This window comes from Lampris incognitus, chromosome 8 (genome assembly GCF_029633865.1).
Source record: "Lampris incognitus isolate fLamInc1 chromosome 8, fLamInc1.hap2, whole genome shotgun sequence".
Classification (NCBI taxonomy): Eukaryota; Metazoa; Chordata; class Actinopteri; order Lampriformes; family Lampridae; genus Lampris; species Lampris incognitus.
The window spans coordinates 7,258,905-7,286,546 of record NC_079218.1 but is presented as its reverse complement, the minus strand read 5'-3'; the positions used below and the strand labels follow the sequence as shown (position 1 = coordinate 7,286,546).

At 47.7% G+C, this 27,642-nt stretch overlaps 1 protein-coding gene across 2 annotated transcripts in view; it reads right to left on the bottom strand.

Annotated features, from left to right (window-relative positions):
- Nucleotides 1-18,489, bottom strand: part of igsf5a (immunoglobulin superfamily, member 5a) — a 28,641-nt gene extending 10,152 nt beyond the window's left edge. The window contains exons 1-5 of one of the 2 annotated variants that reach the window (XM_056285256.1): nt 18,466-18,489; nt 15,691-15,771; nt 8,563-8,877; nt 4,435-4,728; nt 491-610 (exon numbers count right to left, since the gene is read on the bottom strand). In XM_056285256.1, coding sequence (XP_056141231.1) covers nt 491-610; nt 4,435-4,728; nt 8,563-8,877; nt 15,691-15,736 — 775 coding nt within the window. In that variant the 5' untranslated portion in view covers nt 15,737-15,771; nt 18,466-18,489. The remainder of the gene's footprint in view (nt 1-490; nt 611-4,434; nt 4,729-8,562; nt 8,878-15,690; nt 15,772-18,465) is intronic. The other variant, XM_056285257.1, reaches the window with a different exon arrangement.
- Nucleotides 18,490-27,642: the final 9,153 nt, after the last annotated feature.

The following is a 27,642-nucleotide window of genomic DNA, read 5'->3' as shown; positions in this document are numbered from 1 at the left end:
TACTGTGCAAAAACCAACCTTGGCGTATGCATTGCACAATATTTTCAAGTCGGACGCTCACTGATACTGTGATTGGGCAGTCCTTACCGGTCAGGTGGATTCTGAGTGAATGTCTGTGAGAACGGAGACTCTTGGCCCTTCATTATAACATCTTAATAATAAATTATAATGCCTTAATGAACGAGTTATTAACCATAAATAAAATAATCGGCAACCACTTGTAACCCCTTATAAAGTGCGCCTTACTTTAAAGTGGTAACACTAGTTCTGCTGGTCGGTATATAATTGAATGAAGATCTCAGTCTGGCCCTGCCCTTGTCCCAGTAACAGACCCGAGTGAAACTTGTTCTGCATTCTTTTGATTGGCTACTACAGTTCCTGCAATGTTGTATCTGCTGGCTTTGGGGATTTTGGGGGCGCAGACCTGCTTTAAGACAAAGTGCAATTCATAAATGAGGTTTGTACTAATAGCATGAGAGCCACGGCTTACCTTGTACTTTCCTGCGTTGGTAGCAGAAGATTATTCCAAGGATAAGCAGCACCAGCAGAGCAAAGCCCCCAACTGACGCAACCACGGCTATTAGCACGGTCCAGTCGGTGGGGTTGGGGACTGTGCAGGAGATAGACCAGACAGACCGGAGTGAACAGGGTGAAATGTCGCAAGGCCAACAGAGCCCGGTTGTACAACTCTGTCGCAGGTCCCAGATTACCATGACTGCCAATGTTCTCTCACATGCATATGACGTCCCCGTATGGATGCATGAGGGCGTGACTGAAGAAATTCACTCAGATCAACTTTTAGACCAGATTTAAACTCAGTGCAGATTATCCACTTAATCCTTACGCTGACCTTAGCCACACCAAACCCAGACCTAAGCTTCACCGTCTCTAGATTAATATCTAAACTTAACCTTATGCCTAAACTTAGTCATCGCTAATCTAAAAGCATTCATACTGATGATGTGAGTGGGAATCCTCGACAGTGTCCTCGTTCATCAGTACGTTGAAATGCAACTTATGCATGTAAGAGAAAGTGGTTTGACAGCTTGACATGTGGTCTTGCGAGGCCAGACATATAGTAGTACAGAAGTATGTACGTCTATTCTCCCCTGAGACTAGCTGACAAATATGGCATAAATGTGACAGACTGTTGGCAAGCAACACATTTAGGGGGCTGCAAATCTGTTGAATATGAACATTTTTTTCTGTGAGACTAATTTGTTGAGTTATGACCCTACCCCCAAGCGAGCTGCGGGTTTTGATTCATGTCTTTAAACTCAAGTTTTATAATCTCTTAAATGTTGGGAGTCCAGCTGCTGAGGTATAATATCTTCAACAACAATACTTCAAATTAAATAAAAAGCAATGTTGCCTCCCATAAGGCTAATGTGAGTTGGAATGGGTCAAATTCAATAAGATAATAGTGATTTATGGGGGTAAAGGTATAAAGAATATAGTGCGTCGCAGTTCGGGTTACACGCGTTTTTTCCCCCACATCTTAATATTCTTGTCCGTTTGTGTAAGGTATATTTTGAATGGGGGACACCTCCTCTAGGCCCTGTGACGGCCTGGCGGCCTGTCCAGGGTGTCTCCCCGCCTGCCGCCCAATGGCTGCTGGGATAGGCTCCAGCATCCCCGCACCCCTGAGAGCGGGATAAGTGATTTGGATTATGGATGGATGGATGGATGGATACAAACTTCTTCTGAGTCCTATCAGCACCCATTTGAACTAGACTGGCTCTTTTTGGCTGGACCACAACAGTAAGGCCAGACCTACACATGCAGTTGTATGTGAGTGAGTGAGCGAGTGAGTGAATGAGTGAGTGAGCGAGCGAGAGAGGGAGTGAATGAGTGAGTGAACGAGAGAGGGAGTGAAAGAATGAATGAGTGAGTGAGCGAATGAGCGAGCGAGTGAGTGAGTGAGTGAACGAGAGAAGGAGTGAAGGAATGAATGAGTGAGTGAGTGAGCGAGTGAGTGAGTGAACGAGAGAGGGAGTGAATGAATGAGTGAGTGAATGAGTGAGTGAGCGAATGAGCGAGTGAGTGAGTGAGTGAACGAGAGAGGGAGTGAAGGAATGAATGAGTGAGCAAGCGAGAGGGAGTGAAGGAATTAATGAGTGAGTGGGCAAATGAGCGAGTGAGTGGATGAGCGAGTGAGTGAGTGAGTGAGTGAGTGAACGAGAGAGGGAGTGAAGGAATGAATGAGTGAGCGAGCGAGAGGGAGTGAAGGAATTAATGAGTGAGTGGGCAAATGAGCGAGTGAGTGGATGAGCGAGTGAGTGAGTGAGTGAGTGAGTGAACGAGAGAGGGAGTGAAGGAATGAATGAGTGAGTGAGCGAGTGAGAGAGGGAGTGAGTGAGTGAGTGAGTGAACGAGAGAGGGAGTGAAGGAATGAATGAGTGAGTGAGTGAGCGAGTGAGTGAGTGAGTGAGTGAATGAGTAAGTGATAGAGTTTCACCACTCATCAGATGGCCGAGTTGGAGTTTCCCCATTGGCTGTGCAAACAGTGAACAGTTTTCTATGACATCATCAGCTGTGCATGGAACCCATGCCAAAACAGCTGCTTTTTAAACGTAGTCACGCAAAAACCGCCGTTTAATGTAGTCGTGGTCCCACCATATATATATATATATATATATATATATGTACACACACACACACACACACACTAGTTTTAAACCTAGTCTTGTTTTACCCGAAAACCAGCCAAATTCTTAATGTACAGTTATTGTTTTTGTAATCGCTGTCGTAAATAAGCAAATATTGCGTGCCTCTTTTAAAGGCTGCAATATGTAAATAATTCCTGCGATGCACCAAAAATTTCACAAGTTTAACAAATAATCATGGTTTGCCACAATTTACTCTAATAAAAACCCCAGTTAACGCCACGTCTGCCTCATAAATCCAACACATCTCTGCTTCTAAAAGAAGCAGCCGTTACAGCACTGATTCCTGAACTACATATCCGAGCAGGAAGCTCAACCTCCAACCAAATGCAAACATGCAACTGCTCTGCAAGCTCTTCAGCAGTGAGGTGCTGCAAGGTGGCAGGAAAGGCAGGCGGGAGAGCGCTCTTGTTATACTTCACAATCAGAGTAATGTCCGCGTGTGCACAAATGATGTGTTTTCCAATGAATTTTAATGAGGCGCTAAGATTTGGTGAGTCATCATCCCAACTTGAATGGCGCATACTAATGAAAGGCACCTATCGAGTGAAGGCAGGCGTTTGGGGCAATAGTGAACCGAATATATGTGATAGAGGACACAAGAGCAGAGTCCACCAAACAAGGTTGAGACTCAGCCATGATGGACGCGAGAACAAACGGTTTTGAAAGTCGGCCTGCTTCGCTCGTGCACTTCCAGCCGCTGCAGAAGAGGCAGCGGCTTTTGCAATAAATGGTTCGAAGATACGATCCACCACTGCCGTGGTGAGTTGACGGTATTACATTACCTCACCCAATGGCTGATGACATCATGTACATGTTAAACACCTCAATTATCAGTGTTTACAGCAGTACCCTCCTTTTACCAGCGCTTGATATTTTATGCTTATGTTATGTCCACTATACTGATGTGTCAATGAAAATCTATGTTGTACCTTTTAACATATTCACCACCTCCTGATGATCTGAGACACACTGCCAATAAACGCGCTTGAAACGACATGTAATCTTTGCTATCACATGATTACCACATCCGGCTTCCCACCCGCAGACACGGCCAATTGTGTCTGTAGGGATGCCCCACCAAGCCGGAGGCAACACGGGGATTTGAACCGGGATCCCCGTGTTGGTAGGCAACGGAATAGACCGCTATGCTACCCAGACGCCTCGCTACCACTACTGCTTCATACTGTGCAACTATGATATGCTTACAATGCAGCAAATGTACTGCTAATACACCTACAAATAGTACTACTATGATATGATTAATATGTAAAACTTTGGTACAACTACTGCTACTTCATATAGTACACTACGCAGTAGGGATTACTACTCCATTACACTATATGGTTACTACAGTATGTAGCACTATATGATGCCAGTGGGCAACACTTACGTTGCTGACTCTCCTGCACACTGCTTTGGATAAAAGCATCTGCCAGATGAGGAAATGTGAATACACATGACAAGTCTGTGGCACCCTGCTTCTTTTTTTCTTTAACAAACAGCAAAACTACAAAGTTTTAGTGTACAGGACCTTCTTAAAGCAAGCATGGATGCCTGCTTGCTTTGCACCAAGGAATTCGAGTAGGATGTGTGATCTACTCCAGCCATAAAGGTGACATTTTTAATTAGACACAGTCCCTAACCCTAACCCTAACCCTTAACCCCTACGAGTCTCTTTAGACAATACGCTTAGACAGAGGAAGACAGGTTAACTGGTCTCATCTCAAATGATTTGAAAGCAAGATGGAGTCACAAGGCCTCTTACCAACCACCAAGTGGACAGAGCTGGACAGCGGACTTATCAAGGCTGGGACGGTCACCAGGCACTCCACCGTGGCGTTGCTGACAGCGTTGAATTTCAGGATGCTGGTCGAATTAAACATATACCCATGGCTCTGGGAGGTGGTGGTGTTGAAAAGGCTGGTTTCCACAACCTCGCCGTTTCGTGACCAGTTGACCGCGGGTTCGGGAAACCAACCGCTCGTTACACACTGGAACTCAACCTGCTGGTCCTGAGCCGCTGTCAAGTTCCCGCCCAGGATGTCCACTGTACCGCTTTCTGGGATAGAGTGGTGGACAGGGGAAGGGTGGGGAAGGGGGGAAAGGATGGAGAGTGGATTTAATCAGGGATAACCGTAGGGATGCTAAGGACTAAATGCCATAGATGCAGGGGAGCAGAGGGGAGATGGTGAGTTAAAATAGATGAGAGATACTGGGTCCATCCACACTGCTGCGACAAACAAAACAAAACATGTTTTCAGAAACTCAAGTCATATCAAAATGGAAATCTGGGATTTTTATTCATTAATAATTTGTTATTTTATCCATCTGGACCATGGAGCCAGGTTACACAATACTGAGAGACACTCTCCATATACCACTAAGAGTTTTTGACTGGTAGGACGAACGCTGGTTCAGCAAGAAACACATTCCTGCTCAAACAGGATCATGATTTAAACATGACGACAATATGGCGATGCTTCTGTTGGGCAGCTAATCTGCCAATTCTACGATAAATATTACAGTATTCCCACTCTTCCGAGCCTTCCCGGTCTCTGCTGCTCCACCCCCTCTGCCGATCCGGGGAGGGCTGCAGACTACCACATGCCTCCTCCCGTACATGTGGAGTCGCCAGCCGCTTCTTTTCACCTGACAGTGAGGAGTTTCACCAGGGGGGGACGTAGCGCGTGGGAGGATCACGCTATTCGCCCCAGTAGTGACCAGGACACATACCCACATCCGGCTTCCCACCCGCAGACACGGCCAATTGTGTCTGCAGGGACGCCCGACCAAGCCGGAGGTAACACGAGGATTCGAACCGGGATCCCCCGTGTTGATAGGCAACGCAACAGACCGCTATGCTGCCATTTTTACATAGGTGAGAACTGTTTCCTGCTGAGCTGATGCCACACAAACCACAACGGCTGCTACATCCTGTTTGCAGTTCTTGCTGCCAGAGGAGGGACAGAGCAGTTGTTATGGCCACGGGCGTGTCCGTACAGTAAAATTACAAATTTCAGGTTTAATGTGTCTGCTTCCTCCGGGTGGTCCGGTTTCCTCCCACAGTCCGAAGACATGTAGGTCAGGTGAATCGGACTTCCTAAGTTGTTCCTAGGTGTGAATGTGTCTGCCCTGTGATGGACTGACAACCAGTCCGGGGTGTTTTCCCCACCTTCTGCCCAGTGACGGCGGGGATAGGCTCCAACACGCCGCCACCCTGATTAGGATGGAAGCTTTAGTAGGAAAATATCATTAGCTGCTTTCTAGATGAGTGCCTCCTTTGTTTAACGGGTCTGTTGCGCTGGACAGCGATCTGAATAATCAATGTCCTCACCAGCAAGTCTATCAGGTCTTCTCATTACCCTCAGCTTGGTGTTTTACGACAAGAAAGAGAAAATTTGTGTACTCAGAAAGGCTCAAATCAGTGGCACCATAGGACTAGTGCACCCTGGGAAGGCAATCAACAACAGAGTTGACCGCTGGGTCCAAGATGCATCACTGTGAGATTACTGCCTGATTGCTATTGAGTTGAGACGTATGTGGGGTAGGACGCGGCTGGGTTGCGGCATTTTAAGATGGCGGGGAGAGGAGAGTCGACTGTGGTAGCCCTCATTCTGGAGGCAATGACAAAACATTTCTGTAATTAGTTTTTAGGGGATTAACACCGGAGTAAACCTAATGAGTCATACTTTCTCCCGTGGGCCACATCCCCCGTTCTAACCAAGCTGACTCACGATACATAACACCTTCTGGGGGTCTGAAGATGATACATACCCCCCGAGCGCTTTTGCAAATGCGTGACTTTATATGATAGTGCTTTACTGCAAAATCCTTGACATATATTTTTGTAAACTATCCCCATGTACACGCCTCAACTGCCAGCGTCTCTTGGGCAACATAAACAAGCATTCTTTCTTAAATAAAGCATGACGCAGCCTAAAAAGAGACGACTTTTTAAGGTAAGAGATATCCAGCCCTTCGATTCAAAGCTGTCGAATGCTTGAATGCGAGCGGACTAGACGTGGCCATGTTCTGCCAGACGCTGCTCAGGGGGAAAGCCTCCGTGAGTCTGCACACCCACAGCTTACGATGTGTTGTACTGCTCTCCAGTGCACAGCCCGGCCACTGCACCCCCCTTCACCACTCTGCAGGGGCTTCAACACTAAATGTGAAGCGGGATTCATATTTAGGAACGAGGATGAGTCCTGGCTTGTCGGCATGTTTACAGCTCAGGATCACAAAAAATGAAAAGAGCATGATAATAACAATAGCAATGTCATATTCTATTGATATCTAGGGAGGTCACGTTGGTGAGTTAGCTACCTACCAGCTCGAGCTGGTCGATATTCTGTTGTTCTGTTCAACTGAGACTGCGGGGTGCGAACTATACAATGGCTTTTTGGGGGGGGGGGCTCACTGCATTGGGGGGTATACCTCAGAGAGAACTTACAATGAGTCATCGGTAATAAAACGTCCGTGTTGCAAGCCTAAACTCGCTGTAAATCAGCAGACCTGCGCCGTCCTCAGAGACGAATATCGAAATAAACATCCCCTACGGTGCAAAACAGCCAAACTGAATACAGCAGTGTTTCTCAACCCAGTCCTCAAGGACCCCCTGTCCTGCAGATTTTCTTTGCAACCCTGCATAGGTACCTGTTTGTAGTTATTCAACCAATCAGCAATGAATTTTGTCAGATGTTGCACACCTTGCATAATTAAGTGCTGCGAGATGATTGGTCGAGTAAGTACAAGCAGGGCTACCTATGCAGGGTCACAATGAAAATCTGCAGGATAGGGGGTCCTTGAGGACTGGTTTGAGAAACACTGGAATACAGCATAACAACTCTGCAGCAAATCAGGGGCAGATCAAATGCAAAGCCTGTGCAGCAATCAGGAAATTCTTCTCTTATGGTGGGTTTGGTACTGCTCCACCGCGTTTGGGTGGTGGCGATGGGAGTGGCACGGCTGGAGCGTCATAGTGAGCGAGTGATGAATCGCCCCCTTTAAACGCAACCTGCACGACAACATCGTGTTACTGTCACAGAAGGCGATACAGAAATGCACATAGTGGATTTCGGCAACGTCTTCCACGTCAAATTGTCACAGAGACAACCGACGTAGCACACTTATTTACAATCCCCAGTTCAGAAGACTATAGCAGAAGAAGAGGACCTATGGTCACAGATGAGGTGACGTTAAAGTGTCCCGTAAAAATTATATATCTATATTTCCAGGGAGATTTCGGGCCGAGTGTCCGATGAAATGCATAGGGAAAACATGGGATTCTGTGGAATGACCTGAATGGGGCGGCACGGTGGTTAGCGTGGTCTCCTCACAGCAAGAAGGTCCTGGGTTCGAGCCCCGGGGTAGTCCAACCTTGGGGGGGTCGTCCCGGGTCGTCCTCTGTGTGGCGTTTGCATGTTCTCCCCGTGTCTGCGTGGGTTTCCTCCGAGTGCTCCGGTTTCCTCCCACAGTCCAAAGACATGTAGGTCAGGTGACTCGGCCGTACTAAATTGCCCCTATATGAATGTGTGTGTGTGTTTGTATGTGTGTATGTGTGTGTGTGTGTGTATATATGTGTGTATGGGCCCTGTGATGGCCTGGCGGCCTGTCCAGGGTGTCTCCCCACCTGCCGCCAAATGACTGTTGGGATAGGCTCCAGCATCCCAGCGACCCTGAGAGCAGGATAAGCGGTTCGGATAATGGATGGATGGATGGATGGATGGATGGATGGATGATCTGAACGGTGATTGTGTCATTCTCCATTAGCCATCACACTATTCATCCAAAGTGAACTTAATAAAGCAAAAAAAAAAAGCAAAGCTATCTAAATCCTATTTTCAGGAGAGGTCCTTCAACACCCTGGTGTACATGTGTACATTTGTGATCCTACCTTGCACAAGGAGCTGGGCCGTCCTCGCTCCGAACTGCCCCTGGACGATGCAGGTGACCGGCCCAGAGTCATTGCGGCTGACGTTACGGATGGAGAACTCCCAGCGGCTTGTACTGCCGGTGGAGTAGTTGGTGGCGGAGAACCGCTCCGAAGAAGGAATGGGACCCGTCTCCGCACTGATGGTCATGACCAACAGCTTTTGCACTTCCCAGATCATGATCTGCCACTTCCCCTTCAAACTAGCGTTGAATCTCGCCTCGGACCCTGTTAGCACCGCGTCACTCTCGGGCTGGATCTGGAACTGCGCTGGCGTTACTGAAAACACAGATTTAAGAGTTGAAGTTAAGATCTGAAGTTGACAAGAAGAAGAGATAAGAGTTGAAGTTAAGATCTGAAGTTGACAAGAAGAAGAGATAAGAGTTGAAGTTAAGATCTGAAGTTGACAAGAAGAAGAGATAAGAGTTGAAGTTAAGATCTGAAGTTGACAAGAAGAAGAGATAAGAGTTGAAGTTAAGATCTGAAGTTAACAAGAAGAAGAGATAAGAGTTGAAGTTAAGATCTGAAGTTGACAAGAAGAAGAGATAAGAGTTGAAGTTAAGATCTGAAGTTGACAAGAAGAAGAGATAAGAGTTGAAGTTAAGATCTGAAGTTGACAAGAAGAAGAGATAAGAGTTGAAGTTAAGATCTGAAGTTGACAAGAAGAAGAGATAAGAGTTGAAGTTAAGATCTGAAGTTGACAAGAAGAAGAGATAAGAGTTGAAGTTAAGATCTGAAGTGGACAAGAAGAAGAGATAAGAGTTGAAGTTAAGATCTGAAGTGGACAAGAAGAAGAGATAAGAGTTGAAGTTAAGATCTGAAGTGGACAAGAAGAAGAGATAAGAGTTGAAGTTTAAGATTTAAGTTGAAAGGCACTCTTTCGACCTTGATAGATAAGACCGTCTCTGCATTAACACACACCTATTGTCTCGTCTAGAGCCGACAGGACTCATGGTAATACCTCGCAGTATCTCGCAGCGTGGTTAAAGGACCATTCTGTATTTTACAACCCGGGTCTTATTTCAGTATTTTTTGCATATCGATTGTGATATCATTTTACCCTCCGGCTTCGTTTCGGGGGTTGTGGACACAGGACCACCGCCGGATGCAGCTTTACAGTGATGTTTTAGGGGGCGACTGAAAATGAACCTTAAATCTGTCCTTTCAGCAACAAAACTAAAACGTCCCAGTGCCTCAGCTAGACTGTTTGCCCGATCTCCTATTATCTGTGACTTCTCAGTCGCGCTGTCCAGGCTGGGTAGGCAGTCAGAGTGCCGCTATTGGTGATGGGAATTCCTGCTCTTCTCAAGTGAGCCAGATCCTTTGGCTCAGCCCAGCAATAAGAGCCGGTGTTCTGACAATTTATGCTGCCTTGTCAAAAAATGTTACCGCTGCCTAAATCGATAGCAATCAAACCCTAACCCCGACCCTAACCTTGCAGAGAACTGCTAGGTGGCACATCTTGATAGGCAGCTCATATCGACAGAACACCGGCTCTTTTGGCTCCCAAATGGCTCTTGGTTGAGTACCACTTCTGGCTTTTACAAATTTAGCAATATTTTGACCTATGATATGTGTGCTCGTGACGTAAATTATTCAGTGCAATTGTACCAAACCTAATCATTTCCAGAATATCATAAGTTTACATTATGCTAGGTAACTGGAGGGTCACTGGTGCAACATACAAAAGTTTGCGTAGCTCTTGATGTCAGACCCAGACTGGCACCGGGAGAATTCCTGGTCACCTGGCAAGCTGATGCTGAATGAAATGGATAAATCAAAAACAACACAGGGCAACTACAGTCCCTCAAAACTGTAGACAGTCACCCCACCACCACCACCTGCTTTTAACCTGATGGTACGATCTCTGCTTGTCATCACACGTGTCTGGTTGCACACACACTTCAACACAACATTCAGTCAGTGCGTGGGAATGCGTGTGGCCGAGCAGGTGGCGAAAAGATCATCCTATTATTCTGTCTTATTTTAATTTACCAAAAAACGAATTGATGACTTAATTGATTATGGCTAATGACTATTGCAAACTGTTCTCTTCTCTAACATGTCTTTTCTCTCTCTCTGAATGACGTCTCCTCCTTTCTCTTTTTCTGTGTTTGAACGGTGTCATGTGAGTCTCTCTCGCATGCATGTGCAGTCGGTTCTCCTCCCAGGTCTCCATGGTGATGGTGCTCGCCATTTGGATGCTGCCTGCCCTTCCACTCCTCACCTAAGTTTTTCCTATTACATGATGATGCTGGTCGCGTGGCTCGGGTCCTGGACTGCTCCGTTGGCACGTGGACACCACTTGGCATCCTGTGCATCATGATCTTCATAAATGTGATGTCCATTACAATTCTGTTATCCTCTTTCAATGTTGTATTGTGTAAATTGCGTGAACACAACATCCATTGCACGCTGCCCGTCTTGGGAGAGAGATCCCTCCTCTGTTGCTCTCCCTGAGGTTTCTCCCTGTTAAAGGGGTTTTTTAGGGAGTTGTTCCTTATCCAATGAGAGGGTCTAAGGACAGGATGTTGCGTTGCTGTGAAGCCCACTGAGGCTAATTTTTAATGTGTGATATTGGGCTATACAAATAAAATTGACTTGATTTGAAAAAAGAAATCGGCTCTCAGACTGGAGCCGACGTTTTGACGATTTATGCTGCCTCGTTGAAAAATGCTACCGTAGTGCGAATCGACAGCGGTGCCTAAACCCCAACCTCTCCTAACCACACACAGAGCCAGTAAGTAGCACATCTCAACGGGTAGCACATGTTGACACACCGGCTCCCATCGTCCAGCTAAAGGATGCGGCTCACAGAGCCCACCACGAGCTAGCCGAGGCAGAAGCTGCAGGCTGAAGCAGGAAGTAGCTCCGCAATGCCATCGACCCAACGTTCGGCGTGATGGGCAGGCCTTGGGGGTCCAGGCCCGTCCGATAAGGTCACTGCGCCCCCTCAGCTGAAATACATTTACAGCTATAAAGTGAAATTCAGTCATACAATTTGGTAATGGAAGACTTAACACTGTAATGCCAAAATAAAGTACAAAACGGTGATCGTTTGCATGTAGGAAACCCTCTCTTACTAAAATAACAACCCGCTGCCGAGCCAGTTAAAAACAACTACCATACCCACACTGTATGACCTGCCAATCAATTATATTACGAGGTTGAACTTCTATTTATTACCGAAAACCCAAAACATGCTCAACAACATGTTGTTGGGCATGTTTTTTGGTGGCCAACGTCACGACTGATGATGCTGGAAGAAGAAGAAGAAGGAGGAGAAGAAGATGTTAGGTGGGCGGCACTAATATGGACATTTTCTTGGCGGTAAACAAAGCTAAAACTCAGCAATACGCAACTTAGCCATCACTCGATTAACACGGACATAAGAGAGTGGTTTGGAACAGCACCCACATCGCCAAATAAGTCGTGGCAGTGACGACCAAGCTCAAGCTAGTGATCTGGCTAATGCTAGCTTAGTTCTGCACTCACGGGCCCGTGTCCGGCCCTGTGTCCGGCCCCGTGTCCCCCCGTGCCCGGCCCCGTGCCCGGCCCCGTGCCCGGCCCCGTGCCCGGCCCCGTGTCCGGCCCCATGTCCAACACTTCCACAACCAAGCCTGTGAATAACAGGATGTATAAAAACCAATAGGTACAATAGCAAAAACTACAAAAACAAGACCCAGGTTGTAAAAAATAAACAAAAATAAACGATCCTTTAAGTAATTGTGAGTTTAATGCCGCTGACTGATCGTTTGCCCTCCTGCCCTAAGTTCTGGTCGGGATTCGGTTGTGTCGCTGAATGAATTGCTAGACAGAAAACGGACTTGCCTTTTAATTTAGCAGTGAAAACCACTGATGGGAGGATGCAGTACAGATGAATGGAAGAGTTTGCCGGTGGGCTTTAAACATACATGATGTGTCTTTCTGTGCAAAATGTTTAAAACAGTCCTCCTTCCAACCAGCTGCAAAGTATCGTGACAACCCCGTCACCTTTTAAAGCGTCGCTCCTTATTAATAAAAGACGAACGTTAGGGGATAAAAGGTCGGGAGCATGCAAATCGTGTGCAGCGTACTTGCATTTCCCTTGCAGAGCCTACTTTTTGATCGGCAACGTGGAAATCTTGTATTTCCTTTTCATCAGGCCTGCCAGCGTGCAGGGATTTTATTCCAGCTTTGGGCGCCAAACATCAGCTTGTAAATGCAAATGCTGGTGCGTGTTCATCCCTGGTGGCGGTCCCATCTGTAGCCGTGTTGATGCGGTTTATTTTTGTCCTCGTGTGCAGCGTGCATGATTATGTTAATACAACACTGACACACAACCCAGATAGCAAAACCGCTGTGGCCCGGACCCGTCCCACACCCGACACTTCATCCGGCCCACATACCGCGTGGAACGGTGGCACTTGGGCGGTCCGCTCCTGTTCGCCAGATCTGGGCCAGAACCGAGCTATAGCAGTGCCGCATGTGCCACATATTTGCCAAAGGTGGCCCATATTTGTTTTGTGATATTTGAGCCATATTCATCACTTACCACACGGGGCCACTTCAGGGTCACATCCAGATTACATGTTGCCCAGAGCACCGCATCTTTGCCAAAAAAATATTTGGGCCATATTTTCTATTGTACATGTGGGCCAGGCGGCACGGTGGCACAGCGGTTAGCGCGGTCGCCTCACAGCAAGAAGGTCCTGGGTTCAACCCCCGGGGTAGTCCAGCCTTGGGGGTCGTCCCGGGTCGTCCTCTGTGTGGAGTTTGCATGTTCTCCCCGTGTCTGCGTGGGTTTCCTCCGGGTGGTCCGGTTTCCTCCCACAGTCCAAAGACATGTCGGTCAGGTGACTCGGCCGTACTAAATTGCCCCGAGGTGTGAATATGTGTGTATGTGTGTATATCAGGGGCCCCCAATTACTCTTCATAGCGGGCCACTTTTAGGGCCACTTTTAAAACCATGGGCCACTCAACCTCCAGCAGCACGTTGTTCGCTAGTTTGTTTCGGTGTCGATACGTTGCAGGTATTATAATTTAAACAGAGATTTTTCGATATATTACTAGTCTTACTTTTACTAAGAAATTCTTTATTTCACACAGTAGTGGCCAAAATTTTATTTCCAAAAAAAAATTAAAAGGTTTTTTTTTTGTTTTTGGTAGGGAAATGAAAAAAAATTCTTCCTTCTGGCATTTCTCCCAAAATTCTCGCAGACCATAAATCAACCCGTCACGGGCCGGACGTGGCCCGCGGGCCGCCTATTGGGGACCCCTGGTGTATATGATGATGATGATGATGATGATGTGTCAGTGTGTGTGCGTGGGCCCTGTGATGGCCTGGCGGCCTGTCCGGTGTGTCTCCCCGCCTGCCGCCCGACGACTGCTGGGATAGGCTCCGGCATCCCCGCGACCCTGAGCGCAGGATAAGCGGTTCGGAAAATGGATGGATGGATGTGATGCTAAAGACGTGGTTGAGTTTGCTCAAGGTGCAGAAATATTAAAAAGACCAAGAGCTGTTGTTAGTGTTAGATGGGAGGGAAACTAGGTGCTTCTTTCTTTAGCTGGTGCCACGCCCTCGTCAAGGTAAACAGTGGAAATTCTTCTTTGCCAGTCAGTCGCCAAACTGGCACGTACACGGTCAAACGGTCAGCGATGTTTGTTATGAGCAAGCCAGCCTGCGTTTGGATGAGAAGACTGATTTTGCACCTACAACCTCAGTTTTTGGGCCCGGTGATGGCCTGGCGGCCTGTCCAGGGTGTCCCCCCCGCCTGCCGCCCGACGACTGCTGGGATAGGCTCCGGCATCCCCCGTGACCCTGAGAGCAGGATAAGCGGTTCGGATAACGGATGGAACCTCAGCTTTTACTCTAGACAGACTCGGGTTGGCATTCCTCTTTAAGAACTTTGAGGACGTCTTGAAGTCTTAAAACATATTCGCTGTACCTGTTTTGTCGTGTGCGACACAAGAACCACTAGCGCGGTCGGCCTCCGCCACGACAGAAAGAGCCATTCTGACAAACACACAGGCCTAATCTGAGTTCTTGGGGTTACTGTTTATCTTGGAGAATCTTAAAACTGATCACAACACGTGATCCCTGACGCAGGTCATATGAATGTGTTTATATGCTGGAATGGGAAAACGGTAATCACGCTATCGTTCCTCTATGGCTTCATAATTCTTATTTACCGTTGTTTTATTGGGCTTTTGCAGTTAACGGTGCATTACAAGGGCTGTTTGTTTATTTATTTAGTTAGCTAGCTAGCTAGCTTGCTTCTCCCCAATTGTATCCAGCCAATCACCCCGCTCTTCTGAGCTGGCCCGGTCGCTGCGCCACCTCCTCTGCTGATCCAGGGAGGGCTGCAGACTACCACATGTGGAGTCGCCAGCCGCTTCTTTTCACCTGACCGTGAGGAGTTTCGCCAGGGGCGTGGGAGGATCACGTTACCCCCCCCCCAGTTCCAAACAGGTGCCCCGACTGACCACAGGAGACGCTAATGCAGTGACCAGGACACATACCCATATCCAGCCCCCCCCGACACAGCCAATTGTGTCTGTAGGGATGCCTGACCAAGCCGGAGGTAACACAGGGATTCAAACCAGCGATCCCCATGTTGGTAGGCAACGGAATAGATGGCTATTCTACCCGGATGCCCAAGGTAATTTCCTACATATATGAATAATAGATTATCGAGACGTCATAAAATCTCTTGACTATGTCAGGTAATTCAGTATGACATTGTGCTTGAAATGGTGGTCTTATGACGCTTTTTGTAAATTTTCACCAATTTTGGGAGAAATCTGCAGAACTCGTGTAGCTTCTATTATCAGGCTGGGTGATGATGGCCTTTTTTACAGATGAAGCGTGCAGAGACCGTCATACACTTCCAATAGAAAATGGTGTAAATGTGGCATTAAAACGTGCCTAGCTTATTCACAAACGCTACACTGGAGTAAAAGGAACCTCATCTGACACTACACGTTTGAAGACATTGCACAGCTGTAAATGGTAAAACGGTGGAAAGGGGATGATGGTTTTATCTCTCCGGTCATTTTTTCCCCCTATCATTTTAGCCCACTTGTTGTATCACCCGACAAAGAAATGCTTACCTCCAGTTGTGCACAGCAATGAAATGATGAAGAAGAGAAGGGCCATGTTCTCCGGGTGACGGTCATAATAATGCTCCTATCCTGGAAGACATGAAACGTGCACTGGTGACACCTTACACAGCAATATCCAGAGGAACTGAATCAAATGCAACTGGACTTGGTATATAGCCGTGAAGACGTTTCAGAAAGGCACGAAATGACGAAGCCTCTTGGATGAGAGGCGAAACGTCTTCACGGATATATAACCAAGTCCAGTTGCACTTGATTCAGTTCCTTTGGATAATTATGACCTGGATGAGTGAGAACATTCACAAACATGCTTACACAGAAATACACCTTACACAAAATACACCTTAACCAAAATACACCTTACACAGAAATACACCTTACACAGAAATACACCTTACACAGAAATAGCTCCGTTTGCAACGGGGTTCATTAACATTATGAGCAGACCCTAGGCAACTAAGGTGAAGAAGAAAATAACAGGACGCTAAAAGAAGAACAAAAATTGTGTTGAGAGCCATACCCTTAAATTTTGACATCTGTGTGCACCGTTTATCACTCCATACCTTTACTACCTTTAGTTAACACAGAGTAGACTGATTAAGGCTGCTAAATGTAATAATTATACTAATAATAATAATATGAGAAGGCGGCACAGTGGCGCAGTGGTTAGCGCGGTCGCCTCACAGCAAGAAGGTTCTGGGTTCGAGCCCCGGGGTAGTCCAGCCTTGGGGGTCGTCCTCTGTGTGCAGTTTGTATGTTCTCCCCGTGTCTGCATGGGTTTCCTCTGGGGGCGCCAGTTTCCTCCCACAGTCCGAAGACATGTAGGTCAGGTGAACTGGCCTTACTTAATTGTCCCTATGTGTGAATGTGTGTGTGGGCCCTGTGATGGACTGGCGGCCTGTCCAGGGTGTCTGCAAACACCTGTTTTGTTTTTTGTCTTTCAAAAACACCTCATCTCTTCTTTTCTCTTCAAAACAAATGCACCAGTAACAGAGGGTGAATGGGGCAATGAGCAAGGCAGTAACACTTTGCAATACTGTACACAAAATCCGACCAGGGAAGGAATGGTGAATAAACCAGGAACAAACTGTTCATTAACAAACCGTTAACGACACCTCCCGAGTAACTCGGGCTCAAGAAACAGGCTGTTGGACACCATGTTAATGAACCAGTGTCTAGTTCCTGGACATCTGTGATTATGCAACATGGCTACATGCTAAATAAGTGATTTCTGGTTAATTCTGACTCAGGTACTATAAGGCACGTAATACCTTCAGTAACCACTTAGCATGACACACTGCTTACCTTGAGGAGGCACAGAAATGCTAATTAATGGTAAGGTCACCACGAAGTAACGAAGTATTCCTTTTATCAACCCCGTATGATGCACGGTTTTACTTGAGGAGGCGAAGAAAAACCGAACTAATATGATGTGAAGGAGCAGCGGTTCTCCTCCGAGATCCCTCCGGATGACCGAACTCCTGACCCTACCTCTAAGGCTGAGCCCAGACACCCTACAGAGGAAACTCATTTCAGCCGCTTGTATCCACAATCTCACCCTCACTACCCAAAGCTCATGACCATAGGTGAGGGTTGGAACGAAGACTGACTGGTAAATCGAGAGCTTTGCCTTCCGGTTCAGCTCCCTCTTTAGCCCCGTGGACCCACCATCCGCGGGGCTGAGCATTGGGGTAGGGTGCAATGCAGGCTGGGCGGCAGGCAAAGGTGGGGACCAGGGCGTGCCGACTTCCGGCTTCGCAGACTGGTCCTGAGGATGTGGACAAAAACATTTCTGGCACAAGATATTTCACCACCACTATGAATGGAAATAAGTAGTAGTACCCCTTTGTTTCATCGCCATTTGAGCATTCCCAAAATTTTGAGGGCCTCAGAGAGTAAGAGGCAACTTTGAATTCTGGGTAATCGCTGATTGTTGCTGTAAACAGATGCAGACACAGATGTGTTTGACAAAAAGTGGTATCTCCATTATGAAAATGGAGGGATCCCAGATAACAGACACAGTTGGGCCTAATCGGTGGCACTTTTGGTACTTACGGCTCAGTTACGGCCTGGCTACTGTTGTGTGGGCCAGACGTGGCCCAAATGTCAGAAGCCGGGCCTGACTTGAGTTACGGCAAGTGCTGTGTGGGCCAGACATGGCCCAAATGTAATGAACCGTGCTTGACCTGGGTTACAGCACATACTATGTGGGCCAGATGTGGGCCATATAAGGTGGACCTGTGGCTGAGTTGAGGCAGCCACACTGACCCTGGGTCAACGCCGTCATTCAAGGCCAAATGTGGGCCGTATTTGGGCCAAAGCCTCTTTGCTATCTGGGATGCTTCACATGTCCTGTCGGCTGACATGGATTCTTCGAGGTGATCTGTCGTGTGCCCACACACTCGCTAATGACGTTCACATTTCCTTGTTGTTAAACGGTCCGGTTCTTAACGTAGTGTCACGTGGCCCATGAAAAGCTTATACTGTACTTCACTAATACCCGATGCAGTCGAACAATTTCTGCACTTAACATGAGATGTATTTGAAAAATAACAAGTCTCTTATTTTCCTCGATGTGCGACATGCTTTCTGCCCTGTTGTCGCTTTTATTTCATGCTATACGTAGTACACCGGTTAGCCCGATAGCGCGGTTCTTTCAAATCCACTTGTTGCATAAATTAACTCAGCAAATTAATGTTAGGTGTGAAGGAAGCATATCTGCTGTGCAACAGCGTCCCTTGTTTGTTAGAAGAAGAAAAAACTTACTGTGTGAAGGCTCCCACGGATGTGTGTGTGAGGGAAATCGACGTAAGCTTCATTTGGTCGATGCTGGGTGAGCCGAGAGACTCCACCTGCAGCGGTGAAACCCACAGACAGGCCAAAGTCCAACCCCGGCCCATTATTACTCTTATCTCTCAAACATACCACTGACTCAATAAGGCTTGGCTCACACTGCTGGCTGGCCATGGTTCACAGTGTGTGTGACCGAAAACAAAAGCCACATTTTTCCCTTACCGCTTGAACAAATAGTAAAGTGAGTTGGCCTACGTGATGGCTGTGGGTGGCCCATGATGTCCTAAATAAGATGACTGGCCATACGTAGAACTGGTTGTCCAAATTGTCCACGGTTCATTAGAAGTCGTTTATTCCAAGTATTAAAACGAAGATGAAGGGAGAAAAAGGATGGGGATGAGTCTAGATCAGTGGTTCTCCACCTTTTTAGGGTCCTGGACCCCCTGCGTATTTTTGATCTACCCTGAGGACCCCTCCACCTGATCTTGGGGGAGGGGGGTTGCAATTTGATAGAAACAGTAGAAATTGCATTATAGCATTTATTCACTCTTTGGGGCAAAAATAAGAGCTTTCAGTTGTAACTTAGATATAGTTAACAAAACAGAATTCTTATGCAGTAACTTTCAGATATATGTAACAAAACAGAATATGTATTCAGTAACTTTCAGATATATGTAACAAAACAGAATATGTATTCAGTGACTTTCAGATATATGTAACAAAACAGAATATGTATTCAGTAACTTTCAGATATATGTAACAAAACAGAATATGTATTCAGTAACTTTCAGATATATGTAACAAAACAGAATATGTATTCAGTAACTTTCAGATATATGTAACAAAACAGAATATGTATTCAGTAACTTTCAGATATATGTAACAAAACAGAATATGTATTCAGTAACTTTCAGATATATGTAACAACAGAATTCTTATGCAGTAACTTTTAACAATGCAAACGGGAGCGAGACCTCTTATTAAAATACAATAAATTACACTTGTGAAACAGATGTAATTAGAGAAAAAAGTCCTGTTACCCTTTATAGTTTAGGTAGATAAAGGTCTCAGTCACATTTGAGTAAAATAATCCAATTTCTATAAATGTCATAGGATCTTTTTTTTGAAGATATTTTATTTTCACGGACCCCTTGCAATTACACCACGGACCACTAGGGGTCCGCGGACCCCCGGTTGAGAAACACTGGTCTAGATGGTCATACCCAAGAAAGAAAACTCATAAACTCATATCTTAACTCCATATATATTTATATCTATCCATTCCATTATCCGAACCGCTTATCCTGCTCTCAGGGTCACGGGGAGGCTGGAGCCTATCCCAGCAGTCATTGGGCGGCAGATGGGGAGACACCCTGGACAGGCCATCAATCCATCACAGGACCATATACATATATATATATATACACATACATACATAGTGGTCATAGATAGATCTGATGAAGTCTTACAAATCCATCCATCCATTATCCGAACCGCTTATCCTGCTCTCAGGGTCACGGGGATGCTGGAGCCTATCCCAGCAGCCATTGGGCGGCAGATGGGGAGACACCCTGGACAGGCCGCCAGCCAAAAAGAAATACCTTTTGGCGTAAGATTTATATAGAATTAGTGACTATGTTTGGGACAAAAATTACTTTTCATTGGGATGAACTCCTCTTTGGTCTCTTACATGCAACTCCCACAAACATACAAGTTACTTATTCGGGATATTGAGGGCCCTGTGATGCTCTTACAGATCACGATTTGGTTTTCAGGGGTGCTGTCATGGCGCGATGGCAGTTGCCATCCTAAGAAAACATCTGAAGGCATCATGTTTTTGTTTAACCCTTCAGTTTAATTAAGTGCTGTAGCGTCACGTGATCAGTACCATGGTGGTTAGACAATTTATCATTATACTGAGGGATCCAGGGATTCACCCCATGCCAAATTACACAAAACACCTGAAGTGGGACTCTGCGTGCCACTTTGCATTTAAAGAGACGGTCCGGTGTCAGGGCACATGAATGAACCGGCGTCCGGCCCGCTGGAGGGTGGAGGGTTGTAGCTAAGCTTCTCCACACCAGAGTAAGAGGAGATAAGCTGCTGGCGTGTGAGCCACCTAAGCTCTAACAAGGCTTATTTATAGTCTCATTACACACAGGGGTTGAGAAGGTTACTTCCAGAATGCTATCAGTCACCGACGCGCTCGCATCACTCACCCGGGCCGGTGCGGCGAGGAGGGAGACCGTCCCTCGTTTGGGAAAAGCCCCGGTTCAACCTCCCGTCAGGGCCAGCATTCATCCTGCCGGAGAGCCTCTGACAAAACGCTGAATCTCCGCCAGCCGCCGGGGCCCGTCGGGGCCGCCGCCCGGTAATTTGGTCTCCGCTATGACCTCTCTGTGGGGCAAGGCAAATGAAGGAGAGAATTTCAATTTGATAGCGTCACAAAAAATGACTCTGCCAGTGGCAACCCTCGCAAATCAGAATGAATGCCCCCTCGGTTCTCAGTCCGCCAGTTCGCCAGCGAGAACCCGCAAGGCTCCTACTGTGGGTTTGAACAGTAACTCGTGTGATTTTCAGTCAAACGACGGTAACCTCAATAAATGTATGTGCATTACCGGTGACCCGTGACGACAAGTGTTTGCCTCTGACCAACCTGCACGCTTAGATGAAGAGTTTGGGCACTGGTGGTTGCAGGGCGATGGTCGGAGGGTGGACGGGTGCGGATGCAGCACAGGTGACATGAGAAGAGCTCCCGCTCCCACTGAGAAGCGACACGCAGAGCTGTGACACGTGTTAGACGGCAGTCCATGGGACACCCAGTCCAATATCAGCAGCACTGAGGTCAGCTGGCTCCTATACAGTAACGCCGGAGATGGGAGCATACTGCACAGTTCGGAACCAGAATCGGGCTCATTGGCCGTGTGGGTTTGCACAAACATGGAATTTGCCTCCGGTTTCGTGACTCTGTCTGGGTATTTAACATACACTAACAACACCACAACACGACAATCTGCAGATACATACACAAGGACTGACTTGTCTCTCTCTCTCTCTCATCATCAGCTGCTTCCCCGGGGTCGGGTTGTGGTGGCAACAAGATAAATAGGGCACTCCAGAAGTCCCTCCACCCAGCAATGCCCTCCTGCTCCTCCTGGGGGGTCCCAAGGCGTTCCCAAGGCCAGAATGGACATGTAGTCCCTCCAGCAAGTTCTGGGTCTACCCCGGGGGTCTCGTCCCAGTTGGTCTTCCTGGACCAGTCGGCGATGCCAGAAGTCGGCACGCCCCCGGTCCCCACCTTTACTTGCCACCTGGCCTGGATTGTACCCTGCTCACCCCCGCGGGTGGTGGCTCCATATTGTTTTTTCAGGCTGGGCCCGAGTTCAACGGTTCCACCAGGTGGCGATGTCTTTTCCACTGCACGAACGAAGACGAGCAGTATGGCACCAGCATCACTGTGGCATGTCCACCCTGGATGCAGCCTCCTCGTCCCTACAGCAAATTAATGGCATTCTATATTCTGACCACTAGGGGACCCTGTAATGTCATGTAGAAATTAGTGTACTCGTCTCGTATATATTCCCATGTATACTCAGTGTTTCACATATACGTGCAGTTTTAATGATATCCTATCATACTAATATCACTAATCACTAATATCACTAATATCTTTTGGGGGGGTGTGGTGGGGGGGCTTTGTTTTTGACTGAATGCAGCTTTGTGGCTGTATATTGTTTTACCTACAGGTGACGTAAATGAACACAAAAGTGGAACCAGCGTTACCACCAAAATCTGTAATATCACGTTAATGACAAACTGCAAAAAAATAAACGAATAAATAAAATGACCGTGACGCGTTGAACCCGGTGACTAAAACGGAGGAAAATGAAGAAGCGGCCGTGAAAGGATGGAGGGGTTTTGAGCGTGGGTTGCATTCATCTGTATAGCGATGCAGTGCTGTGCAGATTTCATTGAATGAACCCAGACACGTGATTAACATGAACCCTAAAAAACAACACTGGCCTTCGTAGTGCCCGCATACAATGTGAAACACGGGTAACGCTTTACAATAACTACACAACTGCAGCATCGGTACGTTATTAGTAGCTACTGAATTCAGCATTCGTAAAGCAGCACGTGCACCAATGGTTAGTGTGTTAATAGAGGTTTATAAACGCTTATTAATACTGCAATTCATGATTAGTTCAGGTAGTTACTAGTTGATAGTTTGACCTCATCTGAAGTGAGGACTATCTAGGCCTTACGAAGCATTGACACATGAGAGGCCAGCAGCACCTTGAGACTCACAAAAGCCTAAAGGATCATAAGGGTCCTTTAGAAAGTGTAAGTACACGATTAACACACTATCTAGATGTGGATTTGGGCGTGAATTAATCATGAATTTCAGCATTGGCAAGTATTTATAAAGCCTCTGCTAACACACTCGCTGACCACTGGTGCAGGTCTGGCTTTACAAATATTTTACAAGCGCTTTACGAACGCTTTACAGTCACTAATACTTCGCCAACGCTTCGTGTGTGTACTTATTACAAAGTGTTGCCCAAATATCACAAAATCTGCGGTTCCTTAACCTTCGTCACCTGACGAGATGAAGAGTTCGCGCGCGAAGCCCACGTTGTGTCTATGGACGGAGAACGATTGAAGACCCCCCCCTTTTTTTTGAGGGGGAGGGGGGTCGAAGCTAATTAACTCTTGGCTGTAAATGCGCAACTGCGTGCCCACAGCACCACCACGGTGAGAGACTAAATGAGAGGAGACGACGTCAGCTGGCACTGGCTTAGACGTTAACGTAAGTATAAAGACGCCTACGGTGACATCATTGTTTTTCTCTGTAAGCAGTTACATTCTTTTTTCACCAATCTGGCGGTGGCTCATTGGGTGTGTGTGTGTGTCAGTGTGTGTGTGTGTGTTTTCTACATATTCAGCCAGTTGGTGGTATTTTTCCAACGTCTAAGCCACAACACAACGTAACGTCCCTGTTTGTTTTGGGTCTCCTCTGCCGGAGAGGAATTGGCTCACGCTAAACCTTTTTTTCGAACCCTCAAATCCCGAAACAACCTGCTGACCAGCAGAAAGCTCAGCATGCGGGGCGGCGTCCGGGCCTCCTCTGCCGCTCGGGGTAGGGCCCGGCTGACGGTGGTGGTTTTACGAGGGTACGTAGTAGTAAAAGCTGGAATGTCTCCAGACACAGCTGGTATTGTATAGGGAGAGGAAAGCGCACGACTATGAAAAGCAGGAAAGAGACGGTGGGGGTGGGGGGGAGGGTCTGACATGCGAGTCCTCTGACACTCACACATGGCCTGTGGTGCAAGCCATTCAGAGACCGGTGTTTCCGCCACGGCGTCTTCCCACGATCTTGAAGGAGAAGCACACATGGTAGCAATACGGCTGCGGAGATAGATTGATATAAGCTAAAAAGTTGTGCGAATGATTGAAAATATCGAGCTCGTACAACTGATATAGTAAGTGTGTCTGTCTCCAAGTCAAAACCAACCCCCCCCCCCCCCCCAGATAGCAGGCACATTTGGGCCTAATCTGGGGCACTTTTGGTACTTACGGCTCAGTTAGGGCACTGGCAACTGTTGTGTGGGCCAGACGTGGCCCAAATGTCATAAGCCGGGCCTGACTTGGGTTACGGCACATACTATGTGAGCCAGATGTGGCCCAAATGTGGCCCAAGTGTGGCTGAGTTGAGGCAGCCACGCTCACCCTGAGTCAACGCCGTCATTCAAGGCCAAATGTGGGCCGTGAGATAACTGCAGATGTGGGCCGTATCTGGGCCAAATATTCTTTGCCATCATCATGGACGAGTTCAGTAATGTCTCCATTTAAACTAGATTAACCACGCAGACGGACGGATGGCTTGCGCAAATGCTCTGACGTCACATTGGCGCAGCACACGAAGCGGTGGGATGGCAGGTCATTGCATCAGCTGTTTTCACACCATTCTCCTGAGCTAACGCACTTAGTCCACCTCATACTTGTTCTTTTCTGAGTCACTTTCCGCCATCTTGTCTGTGGGAGCTGATGTTGGCTTATTGAGCTTTGTCCAGCCACTGAGGCTGAAAGCTGAAGCCAGTGTGCGAGTGCCATAAGTTGCAGCTCCACCATGGCCACTAAGGGGCTGGCTCCAAAAAAAGCAAACCAAAACAAAAACTTCCAGTCCAATATAAATTAATTGCAGCTAGAAAAGTGCTATATAAAATGCAACTTAATTGATTGGTTGATTGAATTAATTAGGGATAAAAAAGTCAATAATTTTTTGCAACAAGAAGTTGGGGGTCGTTCATTTCGAAGCTGGCACACGGGGGGGGGGGGCTTTGAAACGTATTGTTCCGTTAAATATTGCAGCGACCGGAGGAGACGGTGGATGTGACGGCTACGCGCTGGGGAAGCGCAAGGGATTCTGGGACTGTCAACGTTCGCCTTCAAATCATTGTTTATCAATGTTGTGATTATTGTTGTGTTGTTGTTGTTGGCACGTTTTACTCGGACTGTAGGACCATGACTGATATGTGTATGTTGGATAATCAAATTACTACGGGAAGCCATGGTTCGGCAGGACTGGAGAGAAACTAAACAAAAGACCAGGTCTGTGGTCGTGTGGATAATGTGACTTGGGAGCTGCTGTTAATTGTTCTCTCCCTTCTGTTCTCTTCCCGTCTGTTCTCTCTCGCCAGTTCTCTCTAGTAAGTTCTCTCCCGCCAGTTCTCTCTTGTCTGTTCTCTCCCTTCTGTTCTCTTCCTGTCTGTTCTCTCCCGCCAGTTCTCTCTAGTCAGTTCTCTCCCTTCTGTTCTCTTCCCGTCTGTTCTCTCCCGCCAGTTCTCTCTAGTCAGTTCTCTTCCTGTCAGTTCTCTTCCCATCTGTTCCCTCCCGCCAGTGCTCTCTAGTCAGTTCTCTTCCTCTCTGTTCTCTTCCCGTCTGTTCTCTCCCGCCAGTTCTCTCCCGCCAGTTCTCTTCCTGTCAGTTCTCTCCCGTCAGTTCTCTTCCTGTCTGTTCTCTCCCGTCAGTTCTCTCCCGTCAGTTCTCTCCCGTCAGTTCTCTTCCTGTCTGTTCTCTCCCGTCAGTTCTCTTCCCGTCAGTTCTCTCCCGTCAGTTCTCTTCCTGTCTGTTCTCTCCCGTCTGTTCTCTCCCGTCAGTTCTCTTCCTGTCTGTTCTCTCCCTTCTGTTCTCTTCCCGTCTGTTCTCTCCCGTCAGTTCTCTCTCTCCCGTCAGTTCTCTCCCGTCAGTTCTCTTCCTGTCTGTTCTCTCCCTTCCGTTCTCTTCCTGTCTGTTCTCTCCCATCAGTTCCCTCCCGTCAGTTATCTCTCATCTGTTCTCTCCCTGTCTGTTCTCTCCCATAAGTTCTCTCCCGTCAGTTCCGCCTGGTTTTGGCGGCGGGTCAGCATTCAACAGCACTGTGGGGATCATGCGGTGTACTACGGGACGTGAGAGAGAGCCGGCTCGCTTCAGTGTTAAGTATTCAAACCAAGTATGTGGGAGACGCACTCATTAACGCGGGCGCCTCACGGCAACAACGTCCTGGGTTCGAGCCCCGGGGTAGTCCAACCTTGCGGGTCAACCCAGGTCATCCTCTGTGTGAAGTTTGCATGGTCTCCCCGTGTCTGCGTGGGTTTCCTCCGGGTGCTCCGGTTTCCTCCCATGGTCCAAAGACTTGAAGGTCAGGTACTAACCCTTGGTGTGAAAGTGTGGGCCCTGAGTGATGTCCTGGCGGCCTGTCCAGGGTGTCTCCCCACCTGCCACCCAGTGACTGCTGGGATAGGCTCCAGCATGCCGCGACCCTGAGTAGGATAAGCGGCTTGGATAATGGCTGGCTGGCTGGCTGGCTGGCTGGACGAGGCACATTTGTAATGTGTGATATGGGGCTATGCAAATAAAACTGACTAGACCTGACTTGACGATGGTATGTGGGGGCGTAGCCACCTTGACAGACAATTCATTGTCTATCATTGTGCCTGCCACTCAGGTCCCACCCCAGCTCCGCCAACGACCCACCCTGTTGACCAAATTTGGATTTTCTGGCTCCAACAACTGACAAGATGGCGAGCATAAAGCCAAAGGCTTCGAATTGCCCCTTCGGAAACCAATAGGTGACGTCACAGGCGCTACGTCCCTCTTTTTTATCCAGTCGTATTGTTTTGTCCCTTCTTGAGTGACACCGGTAGTTTCTCAGCAGATGTTACGACACTTCCAGTAGACCGTATGGTTCCTCCTACGGTGGCTTACACAGCGGTAAAAAACAACACTCTACTTTCTCCTAAAGGATGAAACATGCCCGACACTTTTCTTATGGACCCTCAAAATTACAAGCGACCAAATCATGCATGTGTTCAGCTTACGTGTCCTGCCCCTTTAAAGACCATAGTAAGTCTATGATGTCCATCCATCCATTATCCAAACCGCTTATCCTAATGAGGCTCACGGGACGCTGGAACAGCAGTGTCACTGGGCGGAAGGCAGGGAGACACTCTGGACAGGCCGCCAGTCCATCACAGGGCACACACACACACACACACAGACCCACACACACACACCCACACACACACACACACACACATTCACACCTAGGGACAATTTAGTACAGCCGATGTGGTAGTCTGACCTCCATGTCTTTGGACATGTAGGTCAGGTGGACATAAGTTTGGACATGAGACTGATCAAAAGCCACACGTCCCTGAGCGTCCGGGTAGCGTAGCGGTCTGTTCCGTTGCCTACCAACACGGGGGATGGGCGGTTCGAATCCCCGTGTTGCCTCCGTCTTGGTCGGGCGTCCCTACAGACACAATTGGCCGTGTCTGCGGGTGGGAAGCCGGATATGGTTATGTGTCCTGGTCGCTGCACTAGCGCCTCCTCTGGTCGGTCGGGGTGCCTGTTTTGGGGGGGGGAGGCTGGGCAGAATAGCGTGATCCTCCCACGCGCTACGTCCCCCTGGTGAAACTCCTCACTGTCAGGTGAAAAGAAGCGGCTGGCGACGCCACATGTATAGGGAGAGACATGTGGTAGTCTGCAGCTCTCCCCGGATCAGCAGAGGGGGTGGAGCAGCGACCAGGACGGCTCGGAAGAGTGGGGTAACTGGCCGGATACAATTGGGGAGAAAAGGGGAGAAATTTTTTAAAAAGGGGGGGGGGC